The following is a 15,084-nucleotide window of genomic DNA, read 5'->3' as shown; positions in this document are numbered from 1 at the left end:
TTCATTTCACAGGTGGTTGCTGACTTTGATTTGGGTTAAAAAGTACAATGCATAAAATTGCACAAAAAAAGGGACTGGTGCAGTATCTAGCGGCTAAAGTCCTTGCCTTGTATGCACCAGGATCCCATATGGGTAGGTACCAGTTCTTGTCTTGGTGGCCCCACTTCCCATCCAGCTCCCTGCTTGTGGCCTGGGAAAGCAGGCGGGGACGGCCCAAAGCCTTGGCACCTTGCAGCTGCGTGGGAGACCTGTAAGAAGCTCCTGGCTCGGCTCAGTTCCAGCTGTTGCAGCCACCTGGGGAATGAATCAGCGGATGCATGATCTTTCTCTCTGTCTCTCTTCCTCTCTGTATATCTGACTTTCCAATAAAAATAAATAAATCTTTAAAAATAAAGAAACCTTTTTTGAAAAACTGAACATGAAAGCCAGACACACAGAAAGGAGGAGAGACAGAGAGGAAGATCCTAAGTCCGTTGAGCCTACTCCCCAGGGGACCGCAAAGGCCAGAGCTGCGCCTATCCAAAACCAGGCTAGGAGCCTCTTCCAGGTCTTCCATGTGGATACAAGGACCAAGTTCTTGAGTCATCCTCGACGGCTTTCCCAGGCCACAAGCAGGGAGCTGGATGGAAAGCAGGGCTGCCAGGATTAGAACCAGCACCCATATGGGATCCTGGCACGTACAAGGCAAAGACATCAGCCATGAGGCTACCATGCAGGGCCCAGTTATAGTTCATATTTTGGAAGTCTCAATTTACAGTTTACTAACAACTTCTTTGACAGAAGCAATGCCTTTGGAATGATTATCAAAATGTATTCAATTCTCTCTTAAATAACACACCAGAAGTATGTTTTCTTCCTAGCCTTATTAAAGCAGTTAAAAATAATTTTAATAACTAACTTTGCATAAAATTTTACGCACTTACTCCCAGAACTTTGCCAGAAGTAGTTTTCAATCTGTAGTGCTTTTGTCAGTAATCACACTTTCCTATATTCCAATCATGCCGAATGCACAATTCTCTTTAGTATAATCAATGTAGAATATACACTAGAAAGCTGCAGGCCATATCTGTTTCAGTTCACAACGATCAATGTTCAACCAAGCAGTGAGCTCAAATCGGCCTGATACTTGGATGACTGTGCTGGTCAAACATCTACAAATCTTTACCTGAGAACGTTGAAATAACTTCAAATGTTGTTTCCAAAGTTGAAGCAACAGATGCTACTTTATCTGCAGCCAGTATGTAGAGGTCTCCAGAATCAGAACACTTCACAAGCGCATACCTACCGTAACATTTCAGGAGGAAATTATTTATAATAAAAAGAAAAACAGAAGAGTCACATTTTATTTTCATATATCACTTTAGAACAACTAGCCAGAAATTTAAAAAATACTATTTTTACAATATATCATACATTTGTTTTGTCTTCCAAAAAAAGCTAGGAATAAGGTACTAAAAGGAATCAACTAAAGCTAAAAAACTGGGGTATAAAAATAAATTTAAGAAGATAACAAAAATGAAATAATATCACTTATGGAATAAATCCAACTAGGACATGAAACAGAAGATGTATTAAGACACCTACTTTGACTCAGGCATATAACAAATGGCCTCATTAGCTGGAATTGTCCAAGGTTGGGTGGTCCAAATTAAAAAACTAACAGGAGAGGAACTATCCCCTAAAAATAAAGTAATAAATACGTTAGCAAATGTTGCAAGTCTGTAACTAGAATACAATCAAGCAATGAATAAACCTTACCTATAAGAGAGGCCAGCTTAGGGGGAGGTTTCAGGAGCGGGAACTTGACATAGACTGAACGGCTAACATGCTCAGGATTATATTCAAGTTCTGCTTCAGCCAAAGCAGTCCTAAAGGTTTAACAACATCCCAAATAAGTATCTGGAAATACCACACATTTCCCCTCTTTAATCACCCAAAGAGACACATACCTTGATGAGGGAGACCAAAACACAGGTTTATAAGATCGATAAACCAAGCCCTAAAAATGATAAACACATCCAATTAAAGGTGAAATTTTGTGACACATACTTTAGTATACTTTATGATTAAAAGAAAAAAAAGAATCATTACCTTATCATACATTTGGTAAAAAATTTTCAACTGTTTAGCTTCATATTTTGCATCATAGGTGTAGTAGCAATTATTCCAGTCCGCCATTATTCCCCAACGAATAAATGCTGATTTCTGTTTGTCAATGGCTGCCTTAGCAAATGACCTAGCTAAAATAGAAAGGTGAAGAAAAACTTCTTAAACAAATAAATTTAAAGTATTGTTTTATCTCTCTAGATAGAAGTGTCTCGGCTAAACCAGATACAAAACTTCTAACATCAATTAAAATTTAGAAAGTTAAAATTTTATTCCTTTCTTTATTTTCAGATCTGATATAATGACCTTACATTTAGAAAAAATAGACCAGAAAAACTTTCTAATTATTTCTTACTTTAAGAAAAAGATAAAGGCTAATTCTCATAGATGCAAAAACTAATCAGTATATTGAATCTAAGATAATCATAATGCATTTCACAAAGAAATAATGAAATCCTCACAATCATATCCAATAAAACAAAACATTAAAAAAAAAAAAAGAGGGTCCTTGGTGTGGGTATTGTGTCAGGGGATTATACTACTGTCACGGTTGTTCCACTTTCCATCCAAATCCCTTTCTGTGGACTGGAAGAGCAGTCAAGGCTGACCCAAAGCCCTGAGACCCTGCACCCACGTGGGAAAGTCAGAAGAAGCTCCTGGCTTCTGGCTTCAGATCAGCTCAGCGCTGGTCATTGCAGCCACTTAGGTAGTGAACCAGCAGATTCAGGATCTTTCTCTCTGTGTCTTCTTCTCTGTAATAAATATGCCTTTCCACTAAAAACATAAAAATCTTTTTAAGAAATCACATTTTTTTAAAGGATAAATGTAAATTATTTACCTTTCTCTCGAATTTCCATAGCTGAAAGATTCTGAGCTTTTCCACCAAGTTCTGATAATACTTTAATTTCAATGGGCAACCCATGACAATCCCAGCCTGGCACAAAATGTACTTTGGAACCTCTCATCATATGGTACCGATTGGCTATGTCTTTCAAAATCTGCAAAGACAACGTAACAGTCATTAGCATATCAAACACGTGGTCCATAATTTCTATTCTTTTCTTAATGCAATACCATTTTAAGACACTGAAGAAGCCCAAGTTTTATTTCATTTTTAACAAAGATTTAATTGTTTTATTTGAAAGGCACAATCACAGAGACAGACAGAGCTCTTCCATCTAGTTTACTCCCCAAAAGGCCACAGAAGCCAGAGCTGGGCCAATGGGAAGCCAAGAACCTGGAGCTTTCTCTAGGTCTCCCACACAGGTGCAGCAACCCAAGGACTTCAGGTATCCTCTTCTGCTTTGCTAGGCACATTAGCATGGAGCTGCACCAGAAGTGGAGCAGCCTGGATTCAAACTAGTGCCCAAATGTGATGTTGGTATCAAGAACAGTGGCTTAACATACTGCACCATGGCAATCACCCCTTTGGCTCAAGTTTTAAAAAACTTATATAAAAACAACCTATTAAATATTCTAATTCAAGTACTGCTTACACACAAAAGTGATACATTTAATTTTTTTAATGTTATTCTCTTCACTCAAACAACAAAAAACAACAGACCTGAAAGTGAAAAGCATTATACAACAAATCACTAATTTTTTATGGGAAAAAAACAGCCCCATTGTATCTAAGTGCTTAGGCCTCTGCTGCCTCTGCCAAAGTCCCCAGCGGAATTTCTGCCTCCTGGTATGAACCTGGCTCAACCCTGGCCACCACAGGCATTTGAAAACTGAACCAATGGATGGAAAAATTTCTCTACGTTGCTCTTTCAAGCAGGTGAAAATAAACACTAAAGCAATAGGCTTATAGAATTGGACAGCAGTGGAAGATGGTGCAAGCAATTCTTTGGCCCTTGCCACCCAGCACAGATGAAGTTTCAGGCTCCTGGCTTCAGCCCAACCCAGTTGTAGACACTGGGGAATTAATCAGTGGATACCTGTCTGTCTCATTCTGGATTCAAATAAATTTTTTTAAATTTAATTCTACAATAGAAATTGTTTGATTCCATTTTCAGCATCCTTGGAATGATAAAACTATAGAAACAGAAAACAAATTTGTGGTTATCAAGGAAGGGGCAGTGGAAAAACAAAAATAGAGAGGTATGGCTATAAATTAGCAATAGGAGGGATTCTTACAGTGATAGAACTGTCTGGAATCTAGATTGTGTTAACGTCAATATCCTAGTGGAGATACCACACTACTGATTTACAGGTTGCTACTATGTGCAGAAGAGGGATGGGGTTTGGGGCCTCGGTCAATTCTATATAAAAATGTGCTATGGCTCCACAGACTAGTCATCAACCTGCAAATGCTGGCATCCCATACAGTTGCCAGTTCATGTCCTAGATGCTCCACTTCCTTCCCAACTCCCTAGCTTGTGACCTGGAAAGCAGTGGAGGATGGTCCAAAGCCCTAGGATCCTGCACACACATGACAGTCCTGGAGGTGGTTCTTGCTTCCTGGCTCCAGATCAGTTTAGCTCCAACCATGTGCCCATTTGAGAGTGAACCAGAGCATGGAAGATCTTTCTCTCTGTCTCTCCTCTCTGTGAATCTGCCTTTCCAATAAAAATGAATGAAGCTGGGCCGGGCACAGTAGCCTAGTGGCTAAAATTCTCTCCTTGAACACGTCAGGATCCCATATGGGCGCCGGATCTAATCCCGGCACCCCTGCTTCCCATCCAGCTCCCTGCTTGTGCCAGGGAAAGCAGTAGAGAATGGCTCAAAACCTTGGAACCCTGTACCGAGATGGGAGACATGGAAGAGACTCCTGGATCTTGGCTTATGTCATGACCACTAAGGGAGTGAATCGGCAGAAAGAAGATCTTCCTCTGTCTCTCCCCCTCTCTGTATATCTGACTTTCCAATAAAAATAAATCTTTTTTTTTTAATGAATAAAGCTTTGCTTAAAAATTGCATTTGAATTCCTATCTCAAATATAGAATTTAACTTAGTTTTAAAGAAATTTTTATCAAATAACTACTTAAAAACAAAACAAAGCTCTTCAGTTAGTTCTATGAAAAAAAAAATAAACGCCTTTCTAATGAAATGTTAAGAGACCAGAGTTTGGTCTCTGTACAAACCAACAAACTTTAATGCTGAACATGCACAAAACATACAACAAACATATCTCAAACATTTAAAAATGTTTCAATGCAACTGGCTTGATACTAATATTGCAATTGGCACAAAACATACTGCAATGAAGTACTCTAAAGCAGTATTGATCTGCCCAGGAACCAGACTTGTGGCTTTGAAAGTACAGGAACCAGACTTGTGGCCCGAAGTCACTCCGTATCAACGTTTGCACTGAAGCACAAAAAACTGAAGGGTGGTTAAACAAATTGTAGTACAGCCTCTCAATGAGGGTTATTGAGAAAGAAACCATTATTTATAACATTCTCAAAATACCATAAGGTGAGCAAAAGTAGTATGTTACTTTGTTCAGACATGGAAAAATAGATATGATACAACTCCATTTACGTGTAATTTTAGAATAGTCACAAGTTCTAAAGCAACAGACTCAAAACAGTAATTGCCTAGTGAGGTAGGCTGAGTAGAAATAGAGACAGCCTTGGCTTCAAAGGCGCAAAAGGAAGACTCCTGGGTAACACATTTGTATTTGATAACTTGTATTGGAGGTGGCTAAAGAGATGTACACAACTAGCAAAACACACCAAACTGAATAAATCAGAAAATAATTTGGCCAGTGAACCAGTTACTCCATCACTACTCAAGATGCCACCTACAGAGCCCAGTGCGGTGTCTCTCCTTCTCTGTATATCTGACTTTGTAATAAAAATAAGTAAATCTTTAAAAAAAAAAAAAGATGCCACCAACATCAATGTACGGAGTTTTATAACACACTGAAACGCAACACGCCGCTTTCTTCACTAACTCCTGTTACAAAAAGAGTCTCAGCTGCATTAATTTGTGCGCTGAGGAACAAAGTCAACTGACATTTTGGTGGAAGCGCAGTATTTCAGCACAGGCTGACCTGTAATATGACATTTGCTTTCAGCGGGAACTGACCCAAGCCAGGAGCCCGTGGGAAGAGGGGGGAAAAGAAAGGGACTTGCAACAAAAATCAAAATCCCTAATTTTAAATTCAAAGAATTTCAATTGTCTCAGAGAACCTAAATCTTTTCCTCTAATCATTTTCTATTTTAAACCAACAGCGAACCCTGAGAAACCAAACCAGGCCTGGACTCTACAAGTCAATGCCAGCAGCCTTCCAATCTACAGACTACTCCCCTGCCCGCGCGCCATCATTACCGAGTGTCTCATCTCATTTCAAAGTCAGTGTGCTCTGAGCTTATGACTCAAAACCGATCCTCCCACACTGTTCTCCACCTCGGGGACAGCTACTGGGTCCTTCCAAGTGGTCAAAACAAAACTCCTTGCAAGCATCCTTGATGCTTCTCTGTCCACGCAGTCCAGCAGCAACTTCTGTCCCTTCTACCTTGAGGCCACCCCCAGAATCCTACCACTCCACATCACCGTTACGGCTTCAGCTCTCGTCCCCACACTCACCACTTTGGGGATATCACATAAATGTCACCTTTTCAGTGAGGAAGGCATCCTAGACAAACTAAAGTTAGTTTCCCCATTCCCGTCCTCATCCCTCCTCTCTGCTTGCACTTCCCTCCACCACTCATCACACGCCAGAGCGTAAGAACAGAACAAGTCTCCATTTTGTTCACTGCCATTCCTACAGTCTACAGCATCTGGCCCATAACAGGTGCTCAATGATTACATACTAAACACTGACCAGAGAGTAAGCATAGGAAGACCAAAGCAGCAATTTTTCTCGCAGGACTCAAACTGTTTGCTATTTTGCAGTTTAAATGTTTGAGTTTTAGATACCAATGTAAACACATAATTGGCATGTAAATTTGTTGTTTTGTAAAGAGTACTTAAAGCAACACATTCTTTCAAGTGTCATAACCTTAAACTACAATTACCTTATTCAAAGCATGTCCCACGTGTGGGTCACCATTTGCATAAGGAGGTCCATCATGGAGACAAAATTCTGTCTTTGCTTTTCTTTCTCTTTGCCATGAATAAAGCTCTGAAAATCCACATTTCTGTGAAAAAAGAACAATAGTGAACATCACATAAGTACATTATTCCTGAATCAGAGCAGAAATAACAACCAACACTTGCTAATTTTTTTTTAATTTATTGGAAAGCAGATTCACAGAGAAGAAAAGAGAAAGATGTTCCACGCTCTAGTTCACTCCCCAACTGGCCGCACTGACCAGAGCTGAGACAGTCCAAAGCCAGACACCTCTCCCATGTCTCCCACACAGGTGCAGCGCCTCAAGGCTTTGGCCCATCTTCCGCCGCTTTCCCAAACCACAAGACAGGGAGCTGGATGGAAAGTAGAGCAGCCAGGGCACAAACCCACAAACCGGTCCCTATCTAGGATTCCAGTGCTTGCAAGAAAAGGATTTAGCCACATTCTTAACATTCCCATTTACTTAACTCTGAAATTAGAAAAGGCAAGGGTGCTGAAATGCTCAGCTGGGGACACTTGAACCTTTGCTTGCCATGATTTCCAGATGAAAGTCAACTTCCCACATGGCGTACAGGACCCTACAAAGGCCCACTACTGGGCTGGCCTGGTGACGCAGCACGCGAAGTCCCCATCCGTGACACTGGTCTTTCATGAGCCATGGTTCCAGTCCCAGCTGCACCCCTTCCAAAGCAGTTCCCTGCTAACACACCTGAGAAAGAGGCAGAGGGCTTGGGCACCTGACCCTTGCTGTGGGAGGCCCACAGGTTTCAGCCTGGCCCAGCCTCAACCTTTGTGACCACATCAGGAGTCAAGCCGCGAAAGGAAGATGTCTCATCCCCTCTCTCTGTATAACTCTGCCTTTCAAATACATCAGTGAGTCTTTAAGACAAGCCTGAACCTTCAGTCCCACCGAGTTCTTGGGTAGTCTCCCCACCCTAGTAGGGGGGCACTGAAGGGCCTGACCTCACTTCCTGCCCCTCCCTAAAACTGGAACATATCTCGCAGTCCCACTCTTCTGCCCTCACTTGCTGCGGGACCTCAAAGCACCTGGCAGCTACACGCCTGTTTCCTCACCTGCCAATAATCACGACCGCAGCTGATGTAAAGACTAAATAAGAAAACGTGTGAAACCTAGCATACAGAAGGTTGCTGCGCCAAACATCTTAAAAAATTAGATGGACAACACTGACGTGTGATCTGAAACGGTCACTAAAATGAAGAGGATTTTTTTTAAGACGCTGGAATTACCGAAATCAACCAAGAAAATCTCAGCTTATAGAAAGAAACCAGGCGAGGTTACTGCAACTTCACCTTAGAAAGGAAGTCAATTCCAACCAGGGCCCAAGCGCTCTAACACAGCAGGGCTCCCAGCTCTCAGCCCTGAAGGTTTGTTTCCATGCGTACACCCGAATTAACTTCTTAGAAGTCTTGGGGGAAGAGGATCTCAAGCCTGCTCTGCACAGAGCTGGCACGAGCATTCGAGCCATGGCGCTGAGAGCCTGCCCCAATTGCAAGACTTTTTCACCTAGAGATTTCCTCCCTCCGGTTTTCCGCCGAAAACACTAGAGCGCGCGGACTGAGGCCACCCGACTGGGCACCCTCCGGCCGCGGGTGGCCCAGGCGTGGCCCCGTGCACCGCCCGCCCACTCGGCCTGCCGGCTGCGTCCGGCCTCCCCGCCCTGGCCCCGCGCTGCAGGCGGGGCCCGTACCTGCTGGATCTCCAGCTCTGTGTCCGGCTGCCGGCGACCCAGCAGCTTCATGGGGAAGCTGGTCTGCGGCAGCAGCACCGTGTCCCGGTACCTGCCGTTCTGGGGGTTCGTCTGCTGGCTGTTGGCCCCGGACACTGAGCGCACCACAAGCCTCCGGGACGTCCCTCGCCACCCGGGGCTGCGGGGAAAGCGGGGCGGCCCCCACAAACGCCGGGCTGCAGCCATGGCCGTCGTCGCCCCGGGCCCGTGACAGCGGAGCCCCCAACGCATGGCGGGTTTACCCCAGCCGCCCCTGAGCGCGGGGTCCTAGGATCCCCAAATCCGTCTCCTGGCACAAGTATCCTAAAAGAGAGGCGCGCCGTGTGGGAGTGCGCACGCGCTGGGAGCGCGGAAGGGGCGGAGAGCAGCCCCAGCACTGCCGTTCCACTCCGCGTCTTCCCTGCAGCCTCGCGCATCTGGGCTCACGTGGGGATCCCAGTGCACTGCTGCTTAAAGACACACACCTGCCACCGCGCCCTCCGGACATCTAACGGTTCAACATGCAGTCCCTAAGAAAATTTAAAATCCACCTTACATCCTTTCTTGTGGCCAACCCTAAATTCCATGTATATTTTACACAGCAACTCTCAAGGTGAGCTAAACAGGTGACCAGGCCTGGAGAGACACAGGTGGCCAAGGCTTAACCACCCTGGGCTGCTCTGCCCAAGGGAGTACAAAATTCCATAAAAATAGTGTCAGAGAACAAGCAACAAACTTGCGTTTTAAGGCTTTAACTGTCTTTAATATCAATTCAGGAATCACACAACTATCCAGCTCACAAAATTGAAAAAAGAAGAGGAAAGGAAAGAATTTTTAAAAAATAAAACTCCAAGAAGCAAGAAAAAGCCCAAGAGAGCAGAAACAAGAAACCAAACATGGACTGAGTATTTCCAAGTCACATTCCTTAAATTCTCTTGGCTTATTCAAGTTACCAATCTGCCTTTGCAGGTCTCAGAAGTAAGCAGGCCAGGTGGAATTGTGGAGGGAGTGTCTTCATTTGGGTTGGTTTCTGGGCCTAATGTAAGAGCAGAGTTCAATCCCATGGCTACTCATAATTTAAATTAACAATCTCATAGAGCAACTTGTTTGTCCGTTTTCTGTTAGGTTTTCTAAATGCCTGTTGCCTCCTGCTCTTGTAGAATAGCAGACAGTGTGTGGAAATATCTGCTCTTGTTTTCTGACCGATTCTTCTGTGTTTAGCTGTATTCTTAACACTTTAGAACCTTATAACTTTATTGTACAGCATACCTTTTCGGGAATGGCCTTCCTCGTTGTAAAACACAATGTTCAGAGCAGTTTTTACATAAAGTTAAACAAATTAGAAGACTGACAGATTTTCTACAAAATGGACAAGAAAAATAACATACCAGGAAATGAGAAGGCAGGTAGCAAATAGCAAGTTAAATATTAACCTTTCATCAGACAGGAACTCTAGCTCTGTGCCTGGGCAAGAACTCATTTCATCTCCAAAACCACAAGAGGAAAGACATGGATGCAGAGCTAATTCACCATACAAGGTCAACACTGTGTATAGGGACTGTCTGCACCCATAAAGCCAGACCATGAAACGCCAAGCCCCGCAGTGAGCTCTGATGCAGTGGGGCCAAGCCTCCCATGGACACCTGCATCTCAGAGCACCTGGGATTGAGTCTGCCTCTGCTTCCAGTTCCAGAGGCCTACTCATGGGCAGCAGGTGATGGCAGCTCAAGTATTTGGGTCCCTGCCACCCTTGTAGGAGATCCAGACAGGTCCTGGCTTAGAAGGTTGTTAAGTGCCTAGATTCCAGAATCAGAGTGGTGCAACATTGGTTGTGCTTTGTCAGAGGGAAGTGAAACAGAACCTTAATCTGTGGACCCATATGGGCCTCACTTCCCCTCCAACTCCCTGCGGCCCCATTTCCCATCCAGCTCCCTGCTTGTGAACTTGTGAGTCTTGGGACCCTGCACCTGCCTGAGAGACCTGGAGCTGCTTCAGAACTGCTCAGGGTGGCTGTTGCAGCCACCTGGGGAGTAGAGAGCTTTGTCTCTCCTCCTCTCTGTATTACTGATGTTCAAATTAAAAAAAAAAAAATCTTTTTAAAAATTAAAAATATAAAGTTTCCAAACAAAATGTCACTTTTAACAATATGAGAGATACCTTAAACAATACAAAATGGCTCCTTGTTGCCTTGATAAAAAAAACATTCTTATCCTGATTTTATACCATCATACTACAATGACTTTGCTTTTCTTCCTTTTTTTAACATTGTTATTTTTATTGAAAATGCAGATTTACACAGAGAGGACAAAGAGCCTCCATCTGCTGATTCACTCCCCAAGAGTACACAACTGGCTGATCCAAAGCCAGGAGCTTCTTCCAGGTCTCCAACGTGGGTGCGGGGTCCCAAGGCTTTGGATCATCCTCGGGTTAGGGAGCTGGAAAGGAAGTGGAGTAGCTGGGGAATAAACCAGTGCCCATATGCGGTTCTGTTGCTTGCAAGGCAAGAATCTAGCCACAGAGCCATCGCACCAGGCCCTAAGTTTGCTTTTCTAATGAACTGGGGCATTTTGTCTTTAAATGGAGGAATTATAGCTGTTTACTTTATCATAAATACCATTGTGTTTTCTATTTTTTTAAAGATTTATTTATTTTTATTGGAAAGGCAGATAGATATACAGAGAGGAGGAAAAACAGAGAGGAAAATCTTCTGTCCAATGGTTCACTCCCCAAATGGCAGCAACAGCTGGAACTGAGCCAATCTGAAGCCAGGAGCCAGGAGCTTCTTTCAGGTATCCCACACGGGTTCAGGGTCTCAAGGCTTTCAATCGTCCTCCACTGCTTTCCCAGGCCACAAGCAGGGAGCTGGATGGGAAGCAGGGCTGCTGGGATTAGAACTGGTGCCCATATGAGATCCCAGCACGCGTTCAAGGCGAGGCCCTTAACCGATACACTACTGTGCCTGGCCCCATCATGTTTTCTATTAACCCTGGCATCTTTTATCAATTTCTATATTCTAACCACAGTGCCATTTTTAATATTAGGGAATGAAATCATTGCACACTCACTCTGTCCATATCATCCCATATTTACCACCTTCTCCTGCACACATGTAAGTGGAGACAGGTACAAGGAGGGTACTACTTAAATACACTGTGTATACCCAGATAAAAGAATAGGTGGCTTTTTTATGAACACAGGTCTTACATGTGTATGTCTAAATTAGGAAGCAAGTGGCTGGAGTATGTTGGTCCTCAAACACAGCAAAGATTTATTAATTTGTGATTTGTGATTCAGAGCTCTGTATAGCCATTCTGAGAATTGGTGGTACAAATGAGCAATGGATGGTGTACATTAGGATATGCAGCAGTTACTTTTCACACAACACTCAGTTCACACATGACCCACTCTTTGTGCTTCTGCATTGACAATTTAGGCTTGATTGTCTAAATTTTTAAGTTTAATATGGCTATTATTTATTGATTTACAAATAAAGTTATTAAATATTAAAAAAAGAATGGGTGGCTTTTCTTTCAGGTTGTATTTGCTTGCACACGCCAAAAAAAAATTTAAAATAATAACACATACGTTTTCTTCTATGCATCAAAAAAACTAAAAAATCATTTGTGTGGCACACCAGCCAGGAACTGGAGAAGTCTTCCAGGATTTAAGGACAGGCAAAACAAAAATGTGGAGGTGAGTGCTTCTCAGTCTTTCTAAAAAAAAAGAAAAATTTAAGGGCCTGGCATGGTGGCCTAGCAGCTAAAGTCCTTGCCTTGAATGTGCTGGGATCCCATATAGGCACCGATTCTAATCTTAGCAGCCCTGCTTTCTCATCTAGCTCTCTACTTGTGACCTGGGAAAGCAGTTGAGGACGGCCCAAAGCTTTGGGACCCTATACCCATGTGGGAGACCTGGAAGAAGTTCCTGGTTCCTGGCTTCGGATCGGCTCAGCACCGGCCATTGCGGTTACTTGGGGAGTAAATCAGGGGATGGAAAATCTTCCTCTCTGTATATCTGACTTTGCAATAAAAATAAATCTTTAGAAAAAAAATTTCAGGGTCAGCATTTTGTTATGGCAGCACAGGCAATAGAAAATGGCAACTGTCAAGCTGGACCCCCTAAAATATTCTCATGCACCATAACTGGACCCTTGCCATGACCTTTACTTCTAGCGGAGTCCCTTTGAATGTGACATATATATCTCAAAAAAATATGTTAGACCTGATGTGATGGCTCAATAGCTAAAATCCTCATCTTGCAAGTGCCAGGATCCCATATGGGTGCCAGTCGTGTTCCAGCTGCTCCATTTCCCATCCAATTCTCTGTTTATGCCCTAGGAAAGCAGCAGAGGATGACCCAAAGCCTTGGGACCCTGCACTTGTGTGGGAAACCTGGAGAAAGTTCCTGGCTCCTGGCTTTGGATCAGCTCAGCTCCATCAACTGCAGCCATTTGGGGAGTGAACCAGTGGATGCATAAAAGATCTTTTTATCTCTTCTTTTCTCTGTAAATCTGATCTGCTTTCCAATTAAAATAAATACATCTCTAAAACAGAAAAATATTTCATTCCAGGAAGGGACCTTTTGTTTGGCACAGAGCCTCTGAATGACACATCCTGTTTGACATTGGCCTCTGTGAGATTCAGAGATTACACAGTCACAGCAACAGAATTAACAGTCTTATTGTTTTTCCATTGGTGCCTGCCAGTTGGCTTGCAGATGGCCAAGTTTCCCCTGACAGCCCAGGGCAAAACACAGGTCTGTTGTGTGCTTAATCACCTCCTTTATCAACCAGCTGACAGATTCAGAACTTGGGTAATCCCATGCATCTGATTAGATTCCACAAGTAACTCTAGAAGAGAAGGATGCCCAGCCATGAGAGGATTTCCTGACAGTTGCCCATCATCACACCAATGTCAGCCTAGTCCACTGGATAGTCTCTAGTGCCCACACCAAGGTTAACTTAGTTGATTAATTTTTCATGCCAGTATGAGCTTAAAAACTTCTGATGGGGCCTGGTGGCGTGGCCTAGCGGCTAAAGCCCTCGCCCTGAAAGTACCAAGGATCCCATATGGGCACCGGTTCTAATCCCGGCAGCTCCACTTCCCATCCAGCTCCCTGCCTGTGGCCTGGGAAGGCAGTCAAGGATGGCCCCAAAGCCTTGGGACCCTGCATCTGTGTGGGAGACCCAGAAGAAGTTCCTGGATCCTGGCTTCAGCTCGGCATAGCATCGGCTATTGCACTCACTTGGGGAGTGAATCATCGGACGGAAGATCTTCCTCTCTGTCTCTCCTCTTCTCTGTATATCTGACTTTCCAACAAATAAATAAATCTTTTAAAAAAATACAACTAAACTGATGGTAGCCATTCGCAACTTCTCCCCTCTTCCATTTGCAATGGTATGGGACAGTCTGCTGGCCAGTGAATAAAGACTGATGAGCTTCTAAGAGTTTGCCTCTGACCCATTTTTGGTACAGAATCGTTAACTCACAACAGTAGTTGGTAAAACTACTGCCTGCAACACTAGCATTTCATATGGGGGCCACTTAGGTCTCAACTGCTCCACTTCCAATGCAGCTCCCTGCTAACGGCCTGGGAGAGCAGTGGAAGATGATCCAAGTGTTTGGACTCAGAGGAAACTCTGGCTCCAGGTTTCAACTTGGCCCAACTCTGGCAGTTGGGACCATCTAAGGAATCAATCAGTGGATGGAAAATCTCTCTCTCCAATTCTTTTAAATAGGTAAATATATATTTGAAAACGTATATATATTTATTGTTTAAAAGAGCAAAAGATGCTCCCTCAGTCCTCAGTCCCTGCAACAGCCGGGAAGGGGGTCCAGGAACTCCATCCAGAATGAAAAGAAAGGAAGGTGGAGCCACTTAGTTCCAAAAACTGCCTTGCAAGTTTTGTCTCTTGGTGGTGCCCACTGACACTTCCAGGGGGACAAAAGGGGAACCCACCTTAGAGTTGTTGTGAGGGTGTTGGCACAGACCCCGTGGCATTCTGGCACCTGGATCTCACCACAGAGACTGGGCAAGATCTAGAAAGGTCAAAGCACTTGTCAGATGGGCCGGTTACAGAGGTGACAGGTGGCCAAGCTGGGCTGAGATCTGGTGTACTGGTATGGTGTATCTTATCTCTAGGCTGAAGAAGTATTCACCTAGCTACAACAGGCTGCAGGCACACAGCGCCTGAGAGCCTCTGTGGTCTGCGTCTCGGCTCGCCTGGCA

General features: G+C 43.8%; 1 protein-coding gene across 1 annotated transcript in view; it reads right to left on the bottom strand.

Annotated features, from left to right (window-relative positions):
• The window catches only part of IARS2 (isoleucyl-tRNA synthetase 2, mitochondrial), a 52,662-nt gene extending 43,483 nt beyond the window's left edge, over positions 1–9,179 (bottom strand). Inside the window, exons 1-8 of the mRNA XM_040985705.1 lie at positions 8,839–9,179; positions 7,074–7,196; positions 2,945–3,104; positions 2,092–2,240; positions 1,950–1,999; positions 1,759–1,868; positions 1,585–1,678; positions 1,166–1,281 (exon numbers count right to left, since the gene is read on the bottom strand). Coding sequence (XP_040841639.1) covers positions 1,166–1,281; positions 1,585–1,678; positions 1,759–1,868; positions 1,950–1,999; positions 2,092–2,240; positions 2,945–3,104; positions 7,074–7,196; positions 8,839–9,108 — 1,072 coding nt within the window. The 5' untranslated portion in view covers positions 9,109–9,179. The remainder of the gene's footprint in view (positions 1–1,165; positions 1,282–1,584; positions 1,679–1,758; positions 1,869–1,949; positions 2,000–2,091; positions 2,241–2,944; positions 3,105–7,073; positions 7,197–8,838) is intronic.
• Between the last annotated feature and the right edge of the window lie 5,905 nt (positions 9,180–15,084).

Source organism: Ochotona curzoniae, unplaced genomic scaffold (assembly GCF_017591425.1).
Source record: "Ochotona curzoniae isolate NIBS_2020 unplaced genomic scaffold, NIBS_Ocur_1.0 contig_430, whole genome shotgun sequence".
In the NCBI taxonomy this organism is placed as follows: domain Eukaryota; kingdom Metazoa; phylum Chordata; class Mammalia; order Lagomorpha; family Ochotonidae; genus Ochotona; species Ochotona curzoniae.
The sequence above is the reverse complement of the archived record's forward strand: the minus strand, read 5'-3'. Positions and strand labels throughout refer to the sequence as shown.